We start from the raw sequence: 23190 nt of genomic DNA on the forward strand, positions 1-23190 counted from the left end.
CGTACGACGTGATGTGAAGTTTCTCATTGAATTGAAACTAGTCAACAGAACAGCAATTAATAACAACATAAAAAATTAAAAAAACACTATAAATATAGTTATTAATAAATTTGAATTTTTTTCAATACAACTAACGGATTCTGCTATTGAAAAATAGCTATTATAGAGAATTTTTCTGAACCAAGAAGACATCTTAAAATGTTCATAAGTAATTCAAAGATATAACAACTGCACATTCTAATGTTAACCGTCACAGTTCTACTGCTCAAGAGTAACAATATGTAATGTGACAATATACAGTAAAATCTTAGCGTTGCCTTCTGTAAGATTATTTTAAAAAATAAGTTTTTATCATCTTCTGTAGAATTTTGTCAATACATTATCCAGTATATTTTTCATTTTTAAATGAAAAAACAACTGTTCAATCAAATAGTACATTTTAACAGTTCAAGGTGAAAAGGAATCTGACCGAATTTCAACTGTGTAAGCAGTTGCAGTGTTTTTCATAATTCATTTCATTTTCATTAACCAGTTAGTTTAGCCGCAAAATTGGGAAAAAATCAGTTCACTAGGTTAATAGCAGTAACCGGAAGAACAGGTTTAAAAAATTTTATTTTCAGTTTTACATTTCCCATTTTCAAAAAATATATTAAAAAAATACCAGACGACTGGCACAAATTTGAACAAGTAGAGTAGAATAAAATGTCGACTAAGAATTTTTTGGCACCATGCTTCCTATTACGTTTGGCTTTCAAATTACAAAAACTAGAATCCATTAACTCGGCTTGTTAAGACGTTGATTGAAAAGCTTTCTCAATTAATACAGTATAATGATGATCAAGTTTGAAAAAAATTAATTCTTTGATGCAAGATGCCGACGTTTGTTTAACGAATAAAATTTCAATTATGAAAGAGAATGATGTGTGCGATTTCGCTTATTATTGGCATTTTCAATTTTGGGAAAACATCGCCAACAGAAAAGCAAAGGAAGATGCGCTTAGTTGAAGTGATTCATCACATTAATGACAAGCATAGATCGCCGTGAAAAGGCGCCATATTGGTAGTAGCAAGGCGTGTCAAAATGTGTTTGCGCAGGCAGGCGCCATGCCGGAACCAGTTCCAACCTACACGATGTTGTCTATAAATTATAACGAATATTCTGGCCGCCAGACAAAAGAACTAGAGCACATTAGATGACGTGAAGAGGAAAATGTGCCAGAACATCTCCGCTTGGCCCATTAGCTTCAACTGCTTGCTTCGACGTGGTCGGTCAGCTGAATATGCACGCGTTTCTACTTCAAGTCACGTTCCTTGGTCTGATACTTTCATTTGTTGTGAGTAGTTTTTCTTCATTTTACTTTATGCTTTTCAATAACGATGAAGATTTTTAAATATGTATTACTGCTTTCACAGAGTACATACAATACATGTGACAACAAATTTGCTGGCTTTTTCGACTGCATCAAACAGAAAACTAACCAACAACAAACTTATATCAGTTTAGAACGAGAATTTGACGATGACCATCAAAAGCTAATTGATAAGTGTTTCGCTTCTAGCAGTTCAGAAGCCCAGTCGTAAGTGTGAATGAATTCATACAATTTAAGATGTTCGATTCAATTTCATTTTTGATACTTTTTGAACGCCTATTAACGAGGTTGTAATGAATGGAATATTTCAACTTAATATCACATTAAAAACAGAATCAAAGGATCAATTCTGAACACTATTGCACCTCATCGGAAAAAATTTTCACCAGGCAAGCTCACTTTTTAACATCTTTCTTGTATTTAGAATCCAAATATCTTTTTACTTTTAAATTCATCCCTAGTAAAAGCATTCCTGAATATACCATCATGAATTACATACACATTTTCAATATCTCACACTGAGTAAGTCTGCAGTACTTCAATATGAAAAATTCTGTCATAAAATGACATCAATAAAACTATTATAGTACCACTATCACAACTGTAACTGTCAATGAAATTTCCTGGTTTTCTTATTTTCCTTAACCATGAAGCAGGAAGTTGTTTCTCATTAACAAATGAATATTTTGCTATTATGAATTGAAAAAGCAGTCAAATGACATAAATTTTTAAGAACAGTCAGCACACGAGTATGACTAATTGATGCCAATGGAATCCTTGTTGTTCTCAAATTTGTTTCAAAAACATTATTTAGGAAAAACATGTGCGTGCTAGACAAAAGCACGTTAGAAGTGGACGTTTTGGGCCCGAATGGGCCACTGAGAAGCTGCAATTTTTGCCAAAAAATTGCCAAAGTTGTACATGATAAATATTTCAAATCAACGCCAGCAGAAAGGCAGTGCCTTCGACGGCATATGATCGACGCAGCCGTTGCCGAGATTCAACCTTGCATGCAAAGTAAATTGCACGATTTCAGCTACAAAGTTCCAACAATACCCGATTTTGACAGCGCTGCCGATAATCTCATGCAACTTGTGTATGTGATTGAAAACAGCAAACAATAAATAAATAAATAAATAAAAATATTTCCATGCAATTTCAGCGAAGATTCGTTGAGACATCGCATCTGGGTGCAAAGCCGACTTGACGTGTGCTCGCAAGTCAATCCTGGAAGAGCAACAAACACTCGCAGCTGTTTGGATCGAGGCTTTCCAGGAATGTATGAACAAACATGTCGAATGATCAACGAATGCAGGCAGAGCACGTAATGAAAAAAAAACTCCATTTCAGAAGGTATTTATTTATTAACTTTTCCTTTATTAAGCACTCAAGCTAACTGCATGAGCCGATTCGACGAATTACACCGTGCAGCCTGTAGCTGTCTCAAAGAGAAACGAGAAGAATTGGGAAATAAAGTAGAAAAACTAAAAGATGCACTCATGTCCTCAACTAGTAGCAGTGATTGCACATCCAAAGTTGAAGCTGCGTACGTAAAATGTTGTATCGGAGAAAATATTTCAAAAAATCGTTTTAACTTTACTTCCATTGCAGAGCCGGTGCATGGAAAACAAAACTCATACAAGCTTTGAAAGACTGCTATTCAGACGGAGGTAGTCAAGGAATAAGTCAAATACCGGCTACAAAATTAGTAGAAATTGGTTGCCTGCGCGCCACACAAATGAACACAAACGCGAAAAAAGAATTCGCTATTGGATTCCGCTTTCTACGCACATTTTTGGATGTGATGCAAGATCGCGGAACACGATTTTGCAGCTGCCAAAATTGAATTACACAACATACAGACAACATTTTACACTAATACTAAATTTCAATTATTTTTATTATTTGACATTATTCTAGATGATAAAAAGTAAAGTAAACGTTCTAAACATTAAGCATCATGAATAACGTTACTTACTTCATATTTGGAAAAACTTATCTCGTGAAAACAACAAAAAACTTCGTTTACAGAAGTTATCTTTACTGACACATTTCTGATATGAAAACCTTAACCGACACGCTGCATGCAACTCTTGCGATACAATCAAAATTACTGTATCTTTAGGAATTTCAAGTATTAATTTATAAGTGTGGGCAAGTGTTCTTACTCAAGTGTGCATCTGATACAAAATACAATAAGTTATTTGTTTCAAATTATAATAAAGCTTCTTGGGGGTGAAATGGTGAAAAAACGAAGTTGAATAAATGATTATAAAAGCGATTAGACAAAAGCTGAAGGAGATCACGGGCTTAATGTTCAATCTGATTGGTTCATTCTGATTTCCGGTTCCAACTTCAAATCTGCGAAGCCTCGTTTTATTATTCTTTTCTTACTTACGTCCGAAAAGCAAAGAAATGCTCCATTACTGATAACGCTAGTGCTTCAAGGGAAACTGAGTTGCATAATTGAAAAACAACCCTAACATAGCATCATTCGACTAAGCCTACATGCACTATACCTCAACTTTGAATTACATATGCTCTGCAAAAGTTATTTTCAGTAATTTTACATTAATTTTGTTTTATCGCCATTAAATAAAATTGCCTTATCAATTACTGCTTAGATCAATTGTTTAAAAACTAGAATACGAGATAATCATGCACAAACGTTCCTTTCTGTTAACGTTAATGGTTTAAAGCTAGATTCACATATACTGCTGTTTAATAATGTATCATAGCTAAATATAGCTTTCTACAACCAAATTTATTATTTCTTATATTACTGTTTTCATCACGCAATCAAAGAAGTTTAATTAATTTGCGACAATTTCAATGTCTGCGTGCAGTTCACATTATTTTATATTGTTATTGCTGTTGTTTTTACCTTTTTGAAAATTACTTTAAGCTTTTGCACGTACTTAAAAAGTCTGCTCAAATGAACATTATTTCCTTTTATTAAAATATTTCTTACTGTACTTAATCTTGATTTCACTTCAAGAATTTATACCATAATGCTACGGATGCTTTAATCAGGGCAATTTATGTTTATTTTGCTTGCTTAACTTTTAAATAATAATTTTTTTACTCGAGAAATATAATTCAATTATAGCATACTGTATAACTTTTCAAAAATTCTAAAATGGAGAAATTCCCGATATGTTTCTCATTTTCGACTTATTAGAACTTTATCTGATCTCGATGAATTGAATTTTCCTAGTGAAATCTTTTTCATTTACCAACCTTTAACTAAAAAAATTGTTTTTCAGATACAGTCAATCACACTGGTGAAATGATCCTTTAAAATCTACTTATGGAAGAATTTTATTTCCCATTTGAAGAGGAAAATATTTGTGTTTTATTTTTTTTGAAAATAGTTTCAGCCATCATTATTATGTACATAATTTTCACTCAAAGACCATGAACGGAAATGAATTAAAAGTGTGCATTGTTATGGGCGTAGCGGGTTGCGGCAAAACGACAGTTGGTAGTGCAATTGCCAAAAAATGTAATGTGACATTTTTGGACGCCGATGATTATCACAGTTTTTCAAATAAACAGAAAATGCTCAGTGGAATTGCCCTAACTGACGAAGATCGAGCTGTATGGTTGATCACACTGGATATGCTATTGTCTGGATGTTATGCAGCTAGAAAAAGCGTCGTAATCGCTTGCTCGGCACTGAAGCGTCAGTACAGGAAAATTTTATTTGGAACCAACAACCACCGCGCTAACTGTACAGAAATCATATACTTGAAAATTAGTGAAGAGACTGCGCGACAAAGAGTGAACAACCGTCAGGATCATTTTTTCCCGTCAAAATTAATAGCTAGTCAGTTTGAAGCACTACAGCCACCAGAAGCTGATGAATGTAGTTGTGTAGTTGAGATAAACGCCAATATGGAACTGAAAAATGTCATCAGTTCTGCTGTTGAACATTTTCAAAAATGTACTAGGTCAAAACAGCAGAAACATCCAACTAGGTGAAAGTATTCCTTAGCTTTCTCCAATCTCGCCTAGCATTCTCAACACCGACATAAGCTGCGCCTATATCAATTTTATCCATGTTAATTTGGTGCCATTTAACGAGTTATCTTTACTTAAATGAATAAACAAATAAATGCCCACCATGTCATACCTGCAGCTAACGAATAATAAATTATTCGGGTAGTGCGCTTGAATGTCGGGTTAGTTCTAGCCGCATATGCAAAATAGCCCGCGAAACCAGCACACGTAACTAAAGAAATCAAAGCACAGCTTTGACATACTTGATTCTCTGCGTCCATCTAAAAAAAAGTATCAAGAAAATATTATAAATCTTACAGAACTGTGTGTAATAAAATGATACCGTTCTTAACAGAAGAAAAGAAAATGCTTGAGGCGTATTTTTCTTTCCAGTAAACGCAAAAAATTAATCGGTTAAAATGTAAAATTCAAGAAAAAACAACAAAACAGTGCTTAAACTTTTGTGAGTCTGTGGCTAAAAATTTCCTAAAAAATCATTTTTGTTAATATTAATTCAGCATTTCCAATATTCATAAATTAAAAGCTGCAAAAAATAATGTTCTTTCACTAAAGTTATAGAATTCCGTATAAGCTTGTGTATTCATTTTTGTTCGATACTATTTTATTCTCAAATTTTCTATAAAACTGAAATAGTGTACCAACTTTGTATGACCATTCGAATATGGTTACAATTCACTGAAAATACGGAAAAAATTCTATGAATTCTGACATTTAAACAATATCCTTACATTAATCATTATTCTGAATAACATGTAAAAATAAGATGACTAACCATACAAATAAAAAAGGAAATATTAAATATGAAAAGTTATAATTAATTAGTAATACTTAATACAATTTCATGATACAAGTTCATCAGGGTGAACAGAACGCTTCGAAGTTACAAGAGACTGTTGCGTAACATCAATCGGTAATGCTTTACGCATGTCTAAATAAAAATATGATTAGAACATTAAAAAAATGAACTGCATATATATTCAAAATATACCGTATGCATCTTCTTCCTGATCGCCCGAATAATAACCAATTACTCGGCGGTACAGAGCGTAACCCTGTGATAAATAAATGTCGACAGCCAAGCGATTGCTTACGCGTACGTACAAGTCAACATAATAAGCATTTTTTCTATAATAAACATAAAAAACAATAATTACGCATTAAGAAAGTCAAACTTTTAACTCACTTTTCAGAAACGTCTTCTAAAGCAGCAATCAGCTTTACTGCGCTACCCAAACGACGATATCTGCAATCGACTGAAACGGCAGTCACGTGACCATGCAAATTTTCTCCGTCTCCTTCTGTTTTGCCCATGACTGTAAAGAATAAAAACTTCACAATGTTCACTGGTCAGCTAACAGAATGCACATCAAACATACTATAACCCATGAGTTCGCCATTATGATTTTCTGCAACCAAAAACTGATCTGGCCACTGAGACAAATAATGCAGATAAAAGTTCAAAGAGTACTAAAATTTAAGCGACTCATTGATTTGAAAGAACAAACTGAAACAAATAAAGCAAACTGAAAAGATTTTTAAACCCATATAATTCTGTTAATGACAAAAATAACGGACTACGCACATCATGCATCTATATATTTGAGGTATAAAACAAAATAATTACCGTCTCCGTTAGCGGATCAAGATTTCTAAAATATAAATTGAAAAATTACATATAAATATGTGTTAAATATTTTTTCTACTTACATTCGAGTAAATTCAAACAAATCGGTGCATCTGAATTGACGCAAGTACGTCATAATAAAAATCGCAAATGATATACTATTGCTTCCAAAATAAAATCTGCCTAAAAGTTCCAACATGAACAATTTTAAATAAAAAAATTCAAAATAAATAATAAAATTTTATTTACTTCAATAAGATCAAGCTTATTCAAAAAATTCTTACAAGACCGAAAAATTATACACACTGGTCTACTTGCAGATGTTGAATGGTGGTTTACTCTGAATTCATTTATAAACAAACCAAGAAACATGTTTAAGCTTAAATTTTCTATCTCACAGAAAGCCATTTAGTTCATTTATCCACAATTTTCATCAAATAAAATTCTCAGAAACAACAACCTTACCATAGTTTTTACAGATAATGAAATATTATTATTCATACGGTATCTACAAAATTACTTAGGTATTGCTAAACACTTTAGTTTCATTTGTAATTTATTTGAAAACCTCTTTTACGCTCATTTTCAATTTATTGCATATTCCAATCAATATTCACTTTTAATAAGTTATACTGTAATTTTATTACAATAGTGATTATAAAGTACAATTTAAAAATTTAACTCGCTGTTGATTGCACAACACCAATTTTGATTTTTAAAAATAATTTTTAACGTATTTCATAAAGTACTTAATTCTTTTTTTACAATTTAATACTTTTATGAAACAAGTAGAACAATGCACAATACAAAAGCACAAGATGAAGTTATTTCCAGTAATCATAATGGAGTTTTGCACACTTATTTCCGTTCTGACATATATTTTCATTAAACAATAAATTTCACACTACTTGAAACCTTTATTTCCAACAAATTTCAACTGCTCAGAAAGCAATAAGCATGGAGTAAAAACATGTCTCCAGCGCACGTTAAAATAATTCTTGCAGCAATTTTCATTTCAACTGAACCTTAACCTCAGATAAACCTATTTCAATCTACCTAATCATGTCGGTCTGCAAATAAATGACTACTTTCATCATACCGACTGACCATAAATCTCAACGTGATGCAAAAATTACTTGCCCGCTGCATACTGTCACAAACCTAATGCCATAATAAATAATGCAATTACTACTTTTGACCAACTAACAATGCAATTAAATATTTCTTAGGCAGATACATTTTCAAGAATCATAGCTATGCCTTGACCACCACCGATGCAAGCCGAGCCCAATCCGTATTTCAAATTTCGACGTCTAAAACAATCAACGGAAGTCATTGATAATAAAACAAAAATAAAAACAAGCAAATCAGAAGGTGAACCTCAATTCATGCATGAGATGAACGACAATGCGATTTCCTGACGTGGCCAGCGGATGTCCAAGAGCAATGGCACCACCGTTAACATTCGTTTTATCCGGATCCAGCTTCAATTCCCTTTCAACTACCGCACATTGGGATGCAAACGCTTCATTCACCTAAACGTGAAAAATAAAGTGAAAAAACTAGAACTTATGATAACAGGGCAACACTACGTTGTTCACTTTCATTATATAAGTAAAATAAAAATAAACGGAAAACTGAATAACCAACTATTTTAAAATATTCATACTTCAACAAGATCCATATCCTTCAAGTTCATCTGCACTTTCTCCATAAGACCTTTGACAGCAGGAACGGGTCCAATGCCCATAATGCTTGGATCGCAACCGCTGACATTCCAACCGATAATTTTTACCAGTGGAGTCAAATGATAATCTTTGACTGCTTTTTCAGATGCAACAATAACTGCCGATGCACCATCACATATACCGGACGCATTGCCAGCCGTGACAATTCCACCTTTTTTAAAAGCGGAAGGCAATTTTCCCAGAATTTCCATTGAAGTTTCGCGAGGATGTTCATCGACCTCGAAATTCTCTTCGCCTTTTTTTGTTTTCACCTTCACTGGCACAATTTCCTGCTTGAAGTAGCCATTGTTATTTGCTTAAAATAGAAAGAAAAAAAATAAAGCATTTGTGTGCGTGTGTGTGATGTATTTTAAAATTTATTTTATCACCAAGTCTCCATCTGGTTTGTGATCGAAGGGCCAGCTCGTCCGCCTGCTGGCGAGTTATTCCAAACTTAGTGGCAATTGTCTCGGCTGTCATACCCATCGGTGCACCAACGAAAGTATCAGTCAATGTTTCCATAAGAGTGTCATAGAGCTTGCAAAATAAAACAATGTCAGAACATAAAACTTCAAAATTAAAAAAAAATAATATCCAACCCCAAGTTTTGCACCAAACTTGGTGCCGAAACGAACGTCACGAACAGCATATGTCGCCTGACTCATACTTTCTGATCCTCCAGCAATTACAACGTTACTGTCACCAACCATGATCTCCTTAAACATGAAATATTATTACGTTTTCCATTTCAACAACAGCAAGTGAAAACAAAACTGCTTTGACTTACACGGGCTGCATCGATGATGGACTGAAACCCTGAACCGCAAAGACGATTTACGGACATGGCCGGAACATGAATCGGAAGACCCATGCGAAGAGTTACATGTCGGGCCAAATAACCTGCATCGTCAGAAGCATGAATACAGTTGCCAAATATGACTGAGTTAACATTATTCGGAGAAACCCCAGAAGCCTCCAAAGCCGCTCGTGCCACAATCTCGCCCATGTCAATTGGTGTATGATTTTTCAATTTTCCTCCATATGCTCCAAAAGCAGTTCTCTTTCCAGCGACAATAAAAACATCTAAAATACCAAAGTATGATGACAGTGAATAATTTGAAACATTACACGCGCAACAGTTTATAATTATCAACATTTCACACGCCTTACCAGCGTAAAAATGCAACGAAAAACTTTTCACTTAAATGTGATTTACGGACAATAATACGAAATATTTGAATATGAAAACTTAATTAACTTATGTTTCAAAAATAATAAAAAAACTTTTAAATGGCATAAATATACTTGAAATTCAAATTAACTACAGTATCAAGAAAGTCAGCAATGCTGTCCAGTTGAAAGTAATGTTTAACAAATAAAAATGTAGCAGCAGAATATAGAATTACTTTAAAATTTATTTTACATAATAAAAAAACTGAATGACTCACTCTGAGGTAACGGGCGCATTGTGATGGAAGTATCAAGTCAAAAAATAACAACAACTTTGCGGAGAATACTGTTAATATATTCTTGTTATGAAAGTAGAATTCTGAAATGAAAAAAAATATTAAATATGCATGTTCAATGACTGAAAATATCTGTTTAATTTGAAACTGTTTGCTCGTCATAAATTCTAAATTTTGCAGAGAATTGCAATTCAAAAACAAGCCCAACACTGTAAACAAAAACCGACCATTTCACATCAACTGCAAATAGCAGCAAAACTAAAATATATCAAAGATTTCATTTCATTAAGTTATTTTTATCTTACATGGACAACTATGTCAAAATTTATTTCAAATCATCCGTCAAATAAAACAAACGTCACATCCTGAGAACAGTCAAATAACGACTGATCAAACATTTTGTATTTACCCAAAATTTTCAAACAACTAATTTAAACAAGTTTACAGTATCTACGATGATTTCAGCTGAAATTCCATTGAATAAATTGCATCAAAAGTCATCTTATACTATATATAACTGACAGAGTATTAAAATTAAAAAAACTGTAGTGTAATAACTGTAAAAATAATAATAAAAGCAAGCTATGCACATATCGTGTTTTTCATTCAAAAATGTTCACCACTTGTCATAAATCTAACCAGCAAGGAAAGCTAAAAATAACTGTTTCTACTTTTGCAACTAATTCTACACAGTAAATGTATCATGTTTACAAAATTGCATTCATTTAATCTGAATTCAGTAAATTAATTCGTGTGCAATGAAAGGAAAGAAAAAAAATTTTCAAAAATTGTCTGCAACAAATACCATTTCCTTTAAAATGCAATAATTCTTAAGATTTTCGGTTGCAACTACAAATTTCGCTAATAATTTGCTTATTGGCAGTTTTAAAATAAAATTATTCAAAAAAATTAATAGGGCTTACTTAATTAAATTTAAACAAAACAATCTAAAAAAGCATACTCAATTTCAAAGGAGAAAAGAAGCACGTATCGGAAAATGCAGCAAATAGTGGAAACACGTATTTGCAAGTCTGCCGGGTCAACAGATGCTGTACGCCAAGCAAATGACTGCATTTGTTACATTTAAGAAACTCAGGATAACTAACAATTGTTATGATTAATTGAAGCACACGACACAAGTAGAAATAGTTAATTTGCAAATTTAAATGAATCTTATGCAATAAGTGCATCATAATTAACCATCTTTTTGACAAACATGAAAAAGCAAAATAAAATTGCTCCCTTACATTTTCAAAGTTATGGAAACATATTCAATTCATATTTATACATAAACCTGCATGAAAAGAAAGTATGATCATAAGAAGTTAATAGTAAAAACTGTTAGTAAAAATGCTGGGATGACGCGCAAACTGCAACCAATGTTGGTAAATTATAAAATGAGTTATTTAGGTTGTAAATAGTGGAATAAAATTTTTTAAGCGTAAAATATCTAAAAAGTTGTTCCTTTTGTACTTTTAGAAAAATTACAGTACTTCTAAGGCTACAGTGGATGTGAGAATTGAAACATTTTATTTAATATACGGTTCCGAAAAAGTTTTGACATTAAAAATGTTACATTCTGATGTAGTCAATATCCAAGTTCTGTTCAACGCTTCAATGAATTTCACAGTACAAAATAAAAAAACTGTAAATAGTATTAGTAGTAGCATATAATAAATAACAAGTTACAAATTAAAATTTGATCTCCCCTCATATTTTGCAGAAGGATACTCTAAAGCAAACTTTATATTCCACAAAAACAACAACAGCAACGTGTACTTTGAAAAATTTATTAAATCACGAGACAGATTATCATTATTAAATCCTTTCGACTGAAAATGTAAAACAGACAAATGTGGTGATTGCATAAAATGCATTTGAGGTAACAAGTATCAAAGAGAGTTTCCTTTTTGGACTGTGGGGTGGTCTTTTGGTACTGCTCAACAATAATCTCGTTGGTTGGCAAAGTTTCTTATTAAACGGATGATTATGAACGAGAATTTGTTGCACCATTTAATAAAACTTTTTCTTATATAAAATTCATGTCAAATTGGCGTAAAATTCCTTGGCATACTTATTATGCCTTTTATGTTTCCACGGTTTGAAATCAACATTGAAATCACAATATTATCACCAGCACAATCGAAATTTGTGCAACAATTTCAAAACAGTCAACTGCTATCTGTTTTTCCATTCTTTTCTCACCACTGCAGTCATATTGTTATGTATCCATTAATAACTTAATCTTAATGCAATAACCATCACAACGTTGCTTCAAATTCACCAGAAAAAAGACACTTCATCTCAACGTAGTATCGTTGAACTTGCTTTATAATAATTCATGACATTAAACTGTCAATAAGGCAAGAAAACTGAAATGTCAGCTTTTGGCAAATTTTCCAAACATTAATTTAAAAATTGTGTGCCTCTTGCAAAGCAGCAGCTGTTTTGCAAAGCTTCACGATGCCGTTGGAGGTTCTTTTTCCTTCCCATTGCGGAAGAGCAACTGAAAATCATTGCTTCTTCAACATTCATTAATAGAAATAAACAAAAGAATATAAATTATGATAAAAAGATGCAAAAAGCGATAAAAGTTTTTCCTTGAAATTACTGGAAACAAGTGACGACGAAATATTTCCGTCCCGAGTGACAGAAACAAATCAACTGCAGCATTTGCGAAACAGCTTGCTCACATTGGATTTTTCATGGCAGCAATTTTGAAACGTTCATAACAATATTGAGTATTAATCAAGCTGTTTCAATAAAATCATCATCATCATCACCTAAACTGAACGTTATTTATTTTCACATTTCTTCATATAAGATAATTTTCCAGTAAAACAAATGCTAACAACATGAATTATTCAATGTTGTTCGTATTATAATAATACGAATATGTTGCCATACTGACGCGGTTGAAATTAATGATCATTTGTTTCTTTTCTACAATTGATAAATCTGTCCACATGAAAAAATAATAAATCTAAAGTTTAAATTATGTCATTTTAAACTGCATGGGAGAAATTGACAATTTTATTGCTTTATCAATGCGCATACGTTGAAAAGAATTAAAATGAAAAAGCAATCCTATAAGCGATTGTAAGATAGCATCAGATGGCAACCTGGTTTAACAGTGTGTGTAACTATGGTTTTCATTCGCGTTAAGTTATCCCCTGCGTATAGCAAAAAAATTATGTAATTTTCTTTTCAGAATTACTTCTCTATTTTTTAAAATAACTTATTCACGAATGTATTATTGTGTGGACGAATAAAAACAACAAGAAAAATGATTAATTTTTCATCGGTAATATTGACAATTTTAGCTTGTCGCAGTGCTTTCAAAGTCTCATACTGTAAAAATGCAAACTTGCCAAACTGACATTGCTGTGCAGTTTCGCAGATACATTTCCACGAATTTAGCTGAACATAACTATTAAATTAAACAATATAATGTAGAAAATCTGAAATTACAGTATTTAAAAGTAATTCATATAACATAAAATGATTTTCAGGAGTAATGTAGAATAGAGAAAACTTTTTACTGACATTTTTGATTAGAAAAATTAAAAGTTGCAGCATTTTGATTTTATTGTTTCATTAATTATTCTTTTCGTCATATTAAACTAAAGTACTTATTAAAGTTTTTGTAATCTGATGATCAGCCATGTAAAATGCAATAAATGCAACTGATATGGACAAATGTTTCGTCAGGAATTAAGGAAAAAAGGCTTTTATTTAAATTCCTACTTTTGCACAAAGTATTACGAACTAAAATTGATTTTTTACCACTGCAATTTAGTAATTTAGTTGAAAATGAAATCAGTGAACCAAAGATTCAATTATTGAAATAATGATAATAATAAGAATAAATAAAATTTCAAATTTAATCTCATTAAATTCTATCTCTATAAACAAGTTGAATTAAAAAATATGCAGCACAGTAATTGTTTACATGTAAGCTCTCTTTTGCTAAATTTAAAATTTTGTGCTGACTGAAGAACAAAAAACAATAATCATATGGTAATCAAATGCCAAATTAGAACTTTCTTGACGTCACTAGCTTACAAGATATGCCGTGTAGTTACAATTCAATCATTTTATGACAACAATCTTTCTGTTTCGCCTTATAATCAAATATGCAGCTTTCATATTTTCTACTCTTTATTTAATTTATGAAGCCAATTTCTTTTTATCATTTCTTTTACATTTCATTATTTAAAATACTGACATAGAAAAAAAATATTTTCAGATATTACATGTTAAGTATAAATGGTATGAATTTACAGTTCAATATATTCAGTACATTTAATTCAATCATATTATAAAAAGATTGAATAAATTTCTTTGTTTGATAAACGATTCGCTAATTTTTCACTGAAAATAATGATTTTTCACAAAAAAGACTAACAACATAAAGTGTTCAAATTTTAAATTGAATTTAGTTCAAGAATTGGAAAATTGGACAGATTTTTAGAATAGAAACAAGTTAACTGCGATTAGAAAAGCAGCTTTTGTTTCACTTCTCCGTTCCTAAGAGCAGCAAAATGCTAAAATGCAAAGTGTTACGTTGAAATATGATTGATAGTTACTAATGATGGATAACTTTACACGATGTAAAAGTCTCATTGAAAGCAGAAAAATTATTTTTTCAAATATATTTCAAGTCGTTGAATATAAGGCTCGATGAAATGAGTACTTTTCGAGATAGGTTCCTTACCAAAATTAAATCCATAAATTGCAAAACACATAAAAAGAAGTATGCAGAAATTTGCATTTTGGTTACAGTAATGAAAAAATTCACCTCAATTTTGAAACTGTTTTCCATGTGTTATTAATTATCAAGTGTATTAATTTTTGTTTTTCAGGTTGTTTTGAAACATTATCTTTAAAATGACCAATTGTATTATAAATTTTAAAGATTAGCAAAATTGTTGTCTTGTTTACAAAATGGGCTATGAATTTAGAAGCAAATGAATTGTCCAATGATGCTTTCAGGGGCAACCAGGAAAAGCTATTTTGGAGACTATTTTAAACGATAATTAACTTAGTCTTTTCTGTCAGTATGACACGTTCTTCGGTCTGTCACTTGTCGTCTGTGGTCAATCGATCCTCAGAGAATGTTGATTTGAAAGAGTCGACTATATGCGCAGCCTTTACGATCATGTTACTCTGAATTGGACTGCCCGACAGACGGTCTGCTCATCCATTCCAGTTCTCATCCTCCTTTCGCCTTTTAGATATTCAAATCACAAATACCACTTTATAACACAATATCCTCATTTAAAAGTATTTGTCATTTGCTTCACCTGGTAAGCTGTTTGAATCTTGTTATCAAATTATTCCAATCTCAGGTAATAATGCAGATTTACACAATTTATTATGGTAAAATGCTAATTCCTTTAGATTTAATAATGAAATTCAAATTTATCATCGCAAATATACAAGATATTCGTAATTTTGATAAATAACAAAAATAAACTATGATCTAAAATTGTGCTATTGTACTATGGAATTCTGTAAGCTGTGATTCACCTTATGCACCGTTTTGATGATTTTTGTATAAAAAATTGTAATAAATGATCAAGAGCATGTTTTCATTAAATATTAGTGAAAAAAGTTATAAAATAATTACAAACTTTAGCCAACAGTTAAATCTGGAAAATTTGAATGAAATTAATTAACTGAACCACTGACATCATCAATTGGCTCAGAAAAAATAGAAAATTGTTGACGTCAAATTTTGCATAAATATTTAAAATAATAAATATCAGATTGTTTCCATTATTATTTCAAATAAATGAAGTGATGATAGAATTTTTAAATTAGAAAAACAATCAACTGCATTTAAATATTGTTATTATTATTATTATCACTTTTACTTTCTCATGTATTAAAAAAATTTACATCATAAATCAGCGTCATTTATGCATGAACAAAGCACATATTGTTATGATCATTATTAGCATGCAATAAAGTAGAAAATAGTAAAGAATGAAGTACACATATCATATAGCGTTTTTCATAATAGAAAAGCATGAGTATTTGAAATTATAATTACATTTTGTAAATTAGAAAAAGAAATCAATTGAAAAGAATGTTTTGACTTGAAGTTAGCAACGAGATTTTTGAAAAAATAATGAATTTTTGTTAATATAAAAATCAACATACATTTCACGTAAAAAATTAAGTTATTTACATAAAAATTACATTCTGCCAAATTTTTAATCACATGATTTAACAAAAAAATAATAAGAATCATATAAGAACGGTGCATTGAAAAATAAATGAAATTAATATGTAAATTTGGATTATTTAAAACACACTTTTCAACTATTTTACAATCCAAACACATTTCTCATTCTTTTAAGCTATAAGAAGTTATAAGTTGTATATAAGCTTATAAGAAATTTTTTTTTCATCGTCAACCTTAGTCGTATAGTTCTCATCATTGAAACGGTGAAACTTTGAAAATTATTTTGAATACAATTTTCCCCCTTAAAAATCATAATAATGAGCATTTAAAAATTATATACATAATACCAGCGAAACAAAAACTTACAAGCTGAAACTGAATAGCAACTAAAAGTTCGTCCACAATGAAGCTACTTGTGTAGCATTGAATTATGTATATACAGTACTCCTGATTAATGTTCTTCAACTTTTTAACTTGTAGGCTACAAAATTTTGATGAATTATTCTTATTGATATGAATTATTTTTTGTAATTGTTTTAAAGGTAATCTATAAAGAAAAGCTAAAGCATGAAATTTTCTAGTAACAATTCATAATTCCAAGAAATTGCAAAACTCATCTCGTAACAAAATGCTTGCTTATTTTATACAAAATAGAAATTCTATTTAGTATTTTTTCGCACAATGCTGTCGTGAATAATTAAACACTAGAAAATTTGAGTAATGCGGATATGTTTACAATTGATTTATTAGTAGCTATTTGAAGAGAACGTATCAGAGATTGGTAAAACAGTGAAAATTAAGTTCGGTTCCGTGAAACATTTTTCTTTTTCAAAAAAATAATCAATTTACTTGTCAAATGCTTTCTTTGCTAGTTGCCAAGAACAGAAATAGCTTCGATAGCTGTCATCTTTTTTCGGTCAGCTTCTTTGTATTGACTTAAAAACTCTTTTAAGTGAATGACGATTTCTGTTTCATTTTTCACTACATCGATTGATTTTATCTTTCTATGTATTTACTACATTCACATGTACAAGGATATATTTCCCTTGTTTTTTTTATGTTTTTCATTTACAACTACAATCAATATAGACATATAGATAAATACAAGATGATATTTATTTCAAATTTATACATCCGCTTAATGTTGAAACCGTATCGACTGTGAACACTACAATTAAAGATTTATTTGTGTTCTGCTTGCATGTTTGGGAAAAATAAACGAGGATCCCCAACTGAGAATGTTTACTTGGCTTTTGCCAAACGGATTATAAAAACTGAGAATCAATCAGAACGAAAGGAAAATTGTGCCCGGTCAAGTGAAGGACACAATGAGCATTGTGGAAGCTTTTATTGGCTTTGACACAATCAGTCAGGATTTGTCATTAGCCTTCTGTTCTTCATTTCAATCAAACACTTGTATTCATTTCAATAACTACTGCTGTTTAGAAAATCTGAAGATATTTTACAAAATACAAATACTTTATACTTGTTAAAATGACTAATGTTTACAATTGACTTTAAAGTTAGCGACTTCAATTGAATCTGCATAGGAACATAAAATCATGTGTGACGTAAATTCCAAGTAAGTGTTCAAAGAATTTAGTACATATTTTTCACCACATACAGAAAAGTATGCAATTGCAAATATGACATGCTTAAGCATCACTTTAAAAACAATGTATACATATGCATACGTACATGTAATGGTAATAGTGGAAGAGATTATTGTCTGATCTGTGGATAACTGATGCGATGTAAACACTTTTGTTCATTTTCATTATTTATTACTTTTAAAAGTAGGATTAGCTAATGCAGCTTAATTCATCAGGACACTTAACAATAATCTATTTCTACCGCATAAACAAAAATACCTTACTGTGGAAAGTTTAGATTTAGTACTGACAACATTGTGTCTGCAGTTTGATTGTAAACTGAAATTATGAGAATATCCAATTAAAATGGACGTATTTTAATGGATTGTACGCTTTATGGCGTGAGCGCATATATGTGAAGTTCAGTTAAATGCAAATATAAAGCAATAAACTTTAAATGTAATAAAGTAATAAAGAACGGATGGATTCAGATCACTGAAATTGAAAAAGCACTTCTTTGTTTTATTGTCTTTAAATATTTTATGCTTGATTTCAAATTTCAAAAGAGTAAAATTATTTTTAAAAAAATTAATCAGCTATGCATTATAACGAAGGGGTTTTAATGGTTATCTAATACAAATTGTAGCTTCAACGCATTGCGTGTTAGGTAGGAACAATTCAATCTGTTTGCATGTTGAATTTTCTTTTTTATCATTTAATGTTGGAATATAAAAATTATTAACTGTAATTAATTATTCTATTCCTTTTATTTTATACAACTTTTGACATTTCTGCCAAATGTTAACCATAACAACTGATTTTCATTAATATTTAAGTTTAAATTTAAATTTAAATGAGTAGAGCAAAGTGACATTGTTTGAAAATTTGCATGTTCAATTGCAATTGATATAATTTTGAAAAATGTAGTGCATTTCTTTTGACATTTAATCTTAAGTCGTACATTTCAAGTGGCACTTTTAATGACATTGAAAGCATCGATTTTAACCTCAGCGGTCTATTTCAGATTATGCTGATGTAATGATGCATTGGGCAGAAGCAATAACCTTACTTCTTATTATATTTATCTTTAAAAAATCAATGTTCATGCAACTATTCAATGTCAGAGTGCAATTCATATTGTATAAAAAACATTTTTATGTGAAACAATAAAAAACGGAGATGAACTGTAAAGTGGCTGCGAAATTCTTTGTATCTTTTGTTTTGCTTTGTTTTCTGTTGAATCGTATTGAAATTAAAATAAAACAAAGTGAAATTTGAATGAAATCAAAAATTTTTCCATCTGTATTGCCAATGTTGAAAATAAAATTTTCTTATTTTGGTCAGTAATGTTATGAATAAACAGCGTATGTAGACAGTGATCACAAGCCACTGATACAACTAAAGTGCTAGAAAATTTTAATCAGACGATTATTTAAACTTTAAAACCTTCACAATGAAACTTCCCCAACTTTACAAATAGACGTTAATGCACAATAAATTGTCATGTCATTAACACATTTCACCTAGCATGCAATTATTTATTAGAATTTGTTAAAACCTGTCGCTTTTTTAAATTCGACAATAACTAGCTTATTTTTTGCTATGAAAAATTTTTTGTAAAAAGGAAACAGAATATTATTGAAAATCAAAGTGTCTTAAGATTGAAAATAACCTTCATGCTGACATTGACTTTCACAATGCTATTTATATATCTTCTTGATAGTTTGCATACGTAAGAAGGCTCTTATGAAACGTTGACCTTTGCTTTCTGCAAATGAGAAGAAGATCTTATTGCTTATTCTGTTTCAAACAGACAACAGCCATTTTTCTTCATCTTTAATTGATTTTATATTTTTGAATATACTTTTATAATTATCGAATTCAAAATAAAATGAACCTGAATCATTGTTTCTAATCTAAGAACTGGAAGAAAATATTACCATTGATAATTGCAGTCGCATCAGATTGTATGATGCAAATTCTCAAGGTGAATTTTCAGATGAGCATTGGTAAAAATAAACAAAATTACCTTGCATCAATTAGAGATGAATAAATTTGAATTTCCAAAGCACCAAAATTATCCACATATCATTTGAATTGACGAGAAAAATATGATAAAGTGGAGTTTTGATCAAGAAAAGTTGCTGAATTTCCAAAGTTAATAAAATACAGAAATCCGTAGTATTTGAAGATTTTTTCTAAACTTGGGACTGATGAAAATTACGTTATCTTTAAAATTGATAAATGCCATTTGTTCTTCTTGAACATACTTTTAAAAGCAAATGGAAAACGTGAAAGTGAAAATGATTCACAGTTGCAATCAATGAAACACAACGTTCGCTCCCCCTTGCACACTGCATTAAGAGCAAAGTATTAATTAATTACTTTTTCACATTATAAAATTTGTCACTGAATTGATTTGAAGTGGGAAGCAAGCAGTTATCTGTGTTAGCACGTGCTACAATGAGATATGATGATACAAATTATGCAAATGACAAGTGCAACAAATGAAACATTATTTCCTTTGAACGCACGTTTTCAATCATCTATTGAAACTATTCATTCATTTTTTAAACAGAATAAGACTTTTAAGAAATGCTTTTTCAAATATAAGTTGAAATTCAATAAAGCAACGTTCATTTTAAAAAGAAAGACTTGAAAAAGAGAAGGTGCACAATAAAAAAAGAATGCACTATTAAAGGTGTTGTGAAACAAGCTCTTAATTGGAGAACTGAATATGTTGCGCTGCAGTTTTTACGAGAAGAGAAAAGAGACGTATGCTTTGTAGTAGTGAAAGCACTTTGTTTGTGTCACAACCATCATCATCACGTTTGATGTTCAAAGCATGAACATTTGCCAGGCTGCTTTTTAGTCGAAACTCTCAAATAGTATGTCAAAATCTTTTTTCATTACTCAACTATTAGGAAGCAAGGTGAACAAAAAAAACGAACAAGTAGGCGAGTTCCTTTTTGCTTAAAAATTTCCCGATGCTATAAGTTACATTTGAGGATAATATTAGTTAACTTGCTCGTGTGAAGTAATTTTTCATTTTAATGTTAATTATCAATTAAATCACCTTTTACATCAAATTTATCTCTATGCATATATGCATATATATTTATAATATATTTCATTTATTTAAGATTTAAGTAAGACAATAATTCAAAATATTTTCTTGTTTAATAAATATAAAGAAAGATATATTTATCATTGTGAATATGTGAATCTATTATATTTTACTCTAATTTATTGCGTTTGGTGGCTTGGCACTTTTCCAAACGTTGCTTCTGCAAAGTTAACAAGTTGTTTTCAAACACTTTACACCAGGTGCTAAAAACTTTCTCTTTGACAACCCTGTTTATTACTTCAGTGTCAAGTGACTAGAAAAAAGTGGTTCTACCAGCTCTCATGTTTGCTGGCCATAATTCGAACAGCAAACGATTACATCTACATCTATACGTTTCCATGCTAGATTTTCTTTTTACACACAACCGACACTAGATTGACTAAAGTACATTATTTGAAATTACATGCTGCTTTATTTCTTTTGTTGAAATAAACTAAAGATAAAGTTTGAAAATGTAATCTCCTTCGATTGGAAGCAGAAATGTTGCTCTGATTTCAAATGATCGAATTTTCCTTTTCCAATATTATCTGTTTGCACACGGATAAACAGGTGAGGACAAATTTATATTTATTCTGCCGAAACAACTTGAATTATTAAATGAATTGTTTAAACTGGTCGGGCAATTTATTACAGCTATGAAATTTTTCAAAAATATTTTCTCATAACATGACACGCAAGTGCATTACTCTATAAGCAAGTTTTAATATTCGAATAAGCACTCATTCGAAAAACAAAGAACAACAAATATAAATAATTGGAAGAAATTACTGTAACAATTACTGTAAGACTGTAAAAACTGTAACTGAAACTACTGTAAGTAGTAAACTTAAAAGTACTGTCACTCAAGAAATAAAGATCGCATGCATATTCCTATTTTTTTGCTTTCGGTGGTTAGAAATTAGAACACTGAAAGCATAAACTAATAATAATATACGGTTTCGCCACTTCTAATGGGCAGTTTGGCTGCTCAAACAGTTGAAACGTACACTAAACTATTTGAAGCTTTTAAAAAATTATATCATATCAACTAATCAGCAAAATTATTTTAAATATCCAATAGAAGATCAATTATACGTACATATTGTTATTTCAAAACAGCATGTGCAACTACTGATGATTTGCGTGCAGTTTTGTATCAAGATTCTGTTTGTTTGGAACAGGCTTATAAATCTATAGTTTATAAATGAACACGAACAATGGAAAATTTGTTCCACTGCTATGCAACGACATTCAGTTCGAGTCGGAAATATAAACTTTCCATTGTGCTAAATATTGCTGAATTTCAAAAAGAATAATAAAAGCGGAAATTATCCTTTCGAAAATGAAAGTCAATAGAAAATCCACGGAAGTGCGTCGTTAGCAATCGACTCGACAATTCTACTGACAAAGAAACTTCCTAAATCTGTTTTTTTATTGTTTGATTCCTACGTAACAATAATAATCTGAGCATAAACAATTTTACATGCAAAAATGATCTATTTGTTATAAGCTCCATTTTGCAGTTGTTGCTTTTTTTGTTGTTTTTTTCTTTTGCAGATATTTTGAACAAAATAACATAGCTGAATAAGAGCGTGTGTTCCACAGATGAAACAATTAGGCAGAAACGACTTTTGCTTTAGGATGAATTTGGTAGAAAAATTGAATTACCTATGAAAAGTCAGCATTTCTGTTGTCGGCATTTGATTTGCATCTCTTTAGAGGTCGTGCCTTTTCGGCCTTCACTCTCTGTTTCGCCAGTGAGGTGATGCTCTTTCAGCGTTAATGAACCTGCACAGCATCGATCGCTCGGGCGACTAATGAAAGCTTGTTGGTCAGTCAGCTAGAAACAGAGGCTGGCAAGCGAGCAGCCATTTGTCATCTTTCTCAGCGTTGAAGGTTTAATCATAAAGCAAGAATGGCTAGCCTGGCACTTTTGCTTGATTGAATTAAGATTAATTCTATAAGAAATATCATCGAATGCTAATTTCTGAGTTGTAATTTTACTTGTAAGTTTTGTTGTGATTCTGCTTTCTTCATCATCATCTTCTTCTTATTCATTTTTCTTTTTATGATTTTGGTTCTGTTCAAC

General features: G+C 30.8%; 2 protein-coding genes across 2 annotated transcripts; one reads left to right on the forward strand and one right to left on the reverse strand.

Moving 5' to 3' along the window:
- Positions 1-1280: 1280 nt before the first annotated feature.
- On the forward strand, positions 1281-3216 carry Tsp_10877 (conserved hypothetical protein). Its single transcript, XM_003370220.1, has 5 exons — positions 1281-1334; positions 1414-1577; positions 2185-2466; positions 2755-2916; positions 2982-3216. The coding sequence occupies exons 1-5, from the start codon at positions 1281-1283 to the stop codon at positions 3214-3216; spliced, it is 897 nt and encodes a 298-aa protein (XP_003370268.1).
- Positions 3217-5196: 1980 nt separating this feature from the next.
- On the reverse strand, positions 5197-10211 carry Tsp_10878 (acetyl-CoA acetyltransferase). Its single transcript, XM_003370221.1, has 19 exons — positions 10193-10211; positions 10050-10149; positions 9961-9992; positions 9532-9827; positions 9344-9460; positions 9134-9281; positions 8687-9060; positions 8398-8552; positions 8255-8330; positions 8074-8087; positions 7478-7525; positions 7018-7042; positions 6770-6860; positions 6577-6706; positions 6382-6518; positions 6242-6321; positions 5821-5847; positions 5506-5653; positions 5197-5273 (listed from the first exon to the last, which is right to left on the reverse strand). Exons 1-19 carry the CDS (start codon positions 10209-10211, stop codon positions 5197-5199), a joined length of 2094 nt encoding a protein of 697 aa, XP_003370269.1.
- Positions 10212-23190: the final 12979 nt, after the last annotated feature.

Source organism: Trichinella spiralis (genome assembly GCF_000181795.1).
Source record: "Trichinella spiralis strain ISS 195 chromosome Unknown Scfld1085, whole genome shotgun sequence".
Lineage (NCBI taxonomy): Eukaryota > Metazoa > Nematoda > Enoplea > Trichinellida > Trichinellidae > Trichinella > Trichinella spiralis.

Excerpts from the sequence above, each read along its gene's own strand:
- Tsp_10877 (XM_003370220.1), top strand. The coding sequence starts at position 1,281 with ATGCACGCGTTTCTACTTCAAGTCACGTTCCTTGGTCTGATACTTTCA. Across the intron at positions 1,578-2,184 it reads AGCAGTTCAGAAGCCCAGTC|GAAAAACATGTGCGTGCTAG; the intron begins GTAAGTGTGAAT and ends AACATTATTTAG. Across the intron at positions 2,467-2,754 it reads GATAATCTCATGCAACTTGT|CACTCAAGCTAACTGCATGA; the intron begins GTATGTGATTGA and ends TCCTTTATTAAG.
- Tsp_10878 (XM_003370221.1), bottom strand. Across the intron at positions 9,828-9,960 it reads AATATTTCGTATTATTGTCC|ATGTTTTTATTGTCGCTGGA; the intron begins GTAAATCACATT and ends TTGGTATTTTAG. Across the intron at positions 8,553-8,686 it reads AGGATATGGATCTTGTTGAA|GTGAATGAAGCGTTTGCATC; the intron begins GTATGAATATTT and ends TTTCACGTTTAG.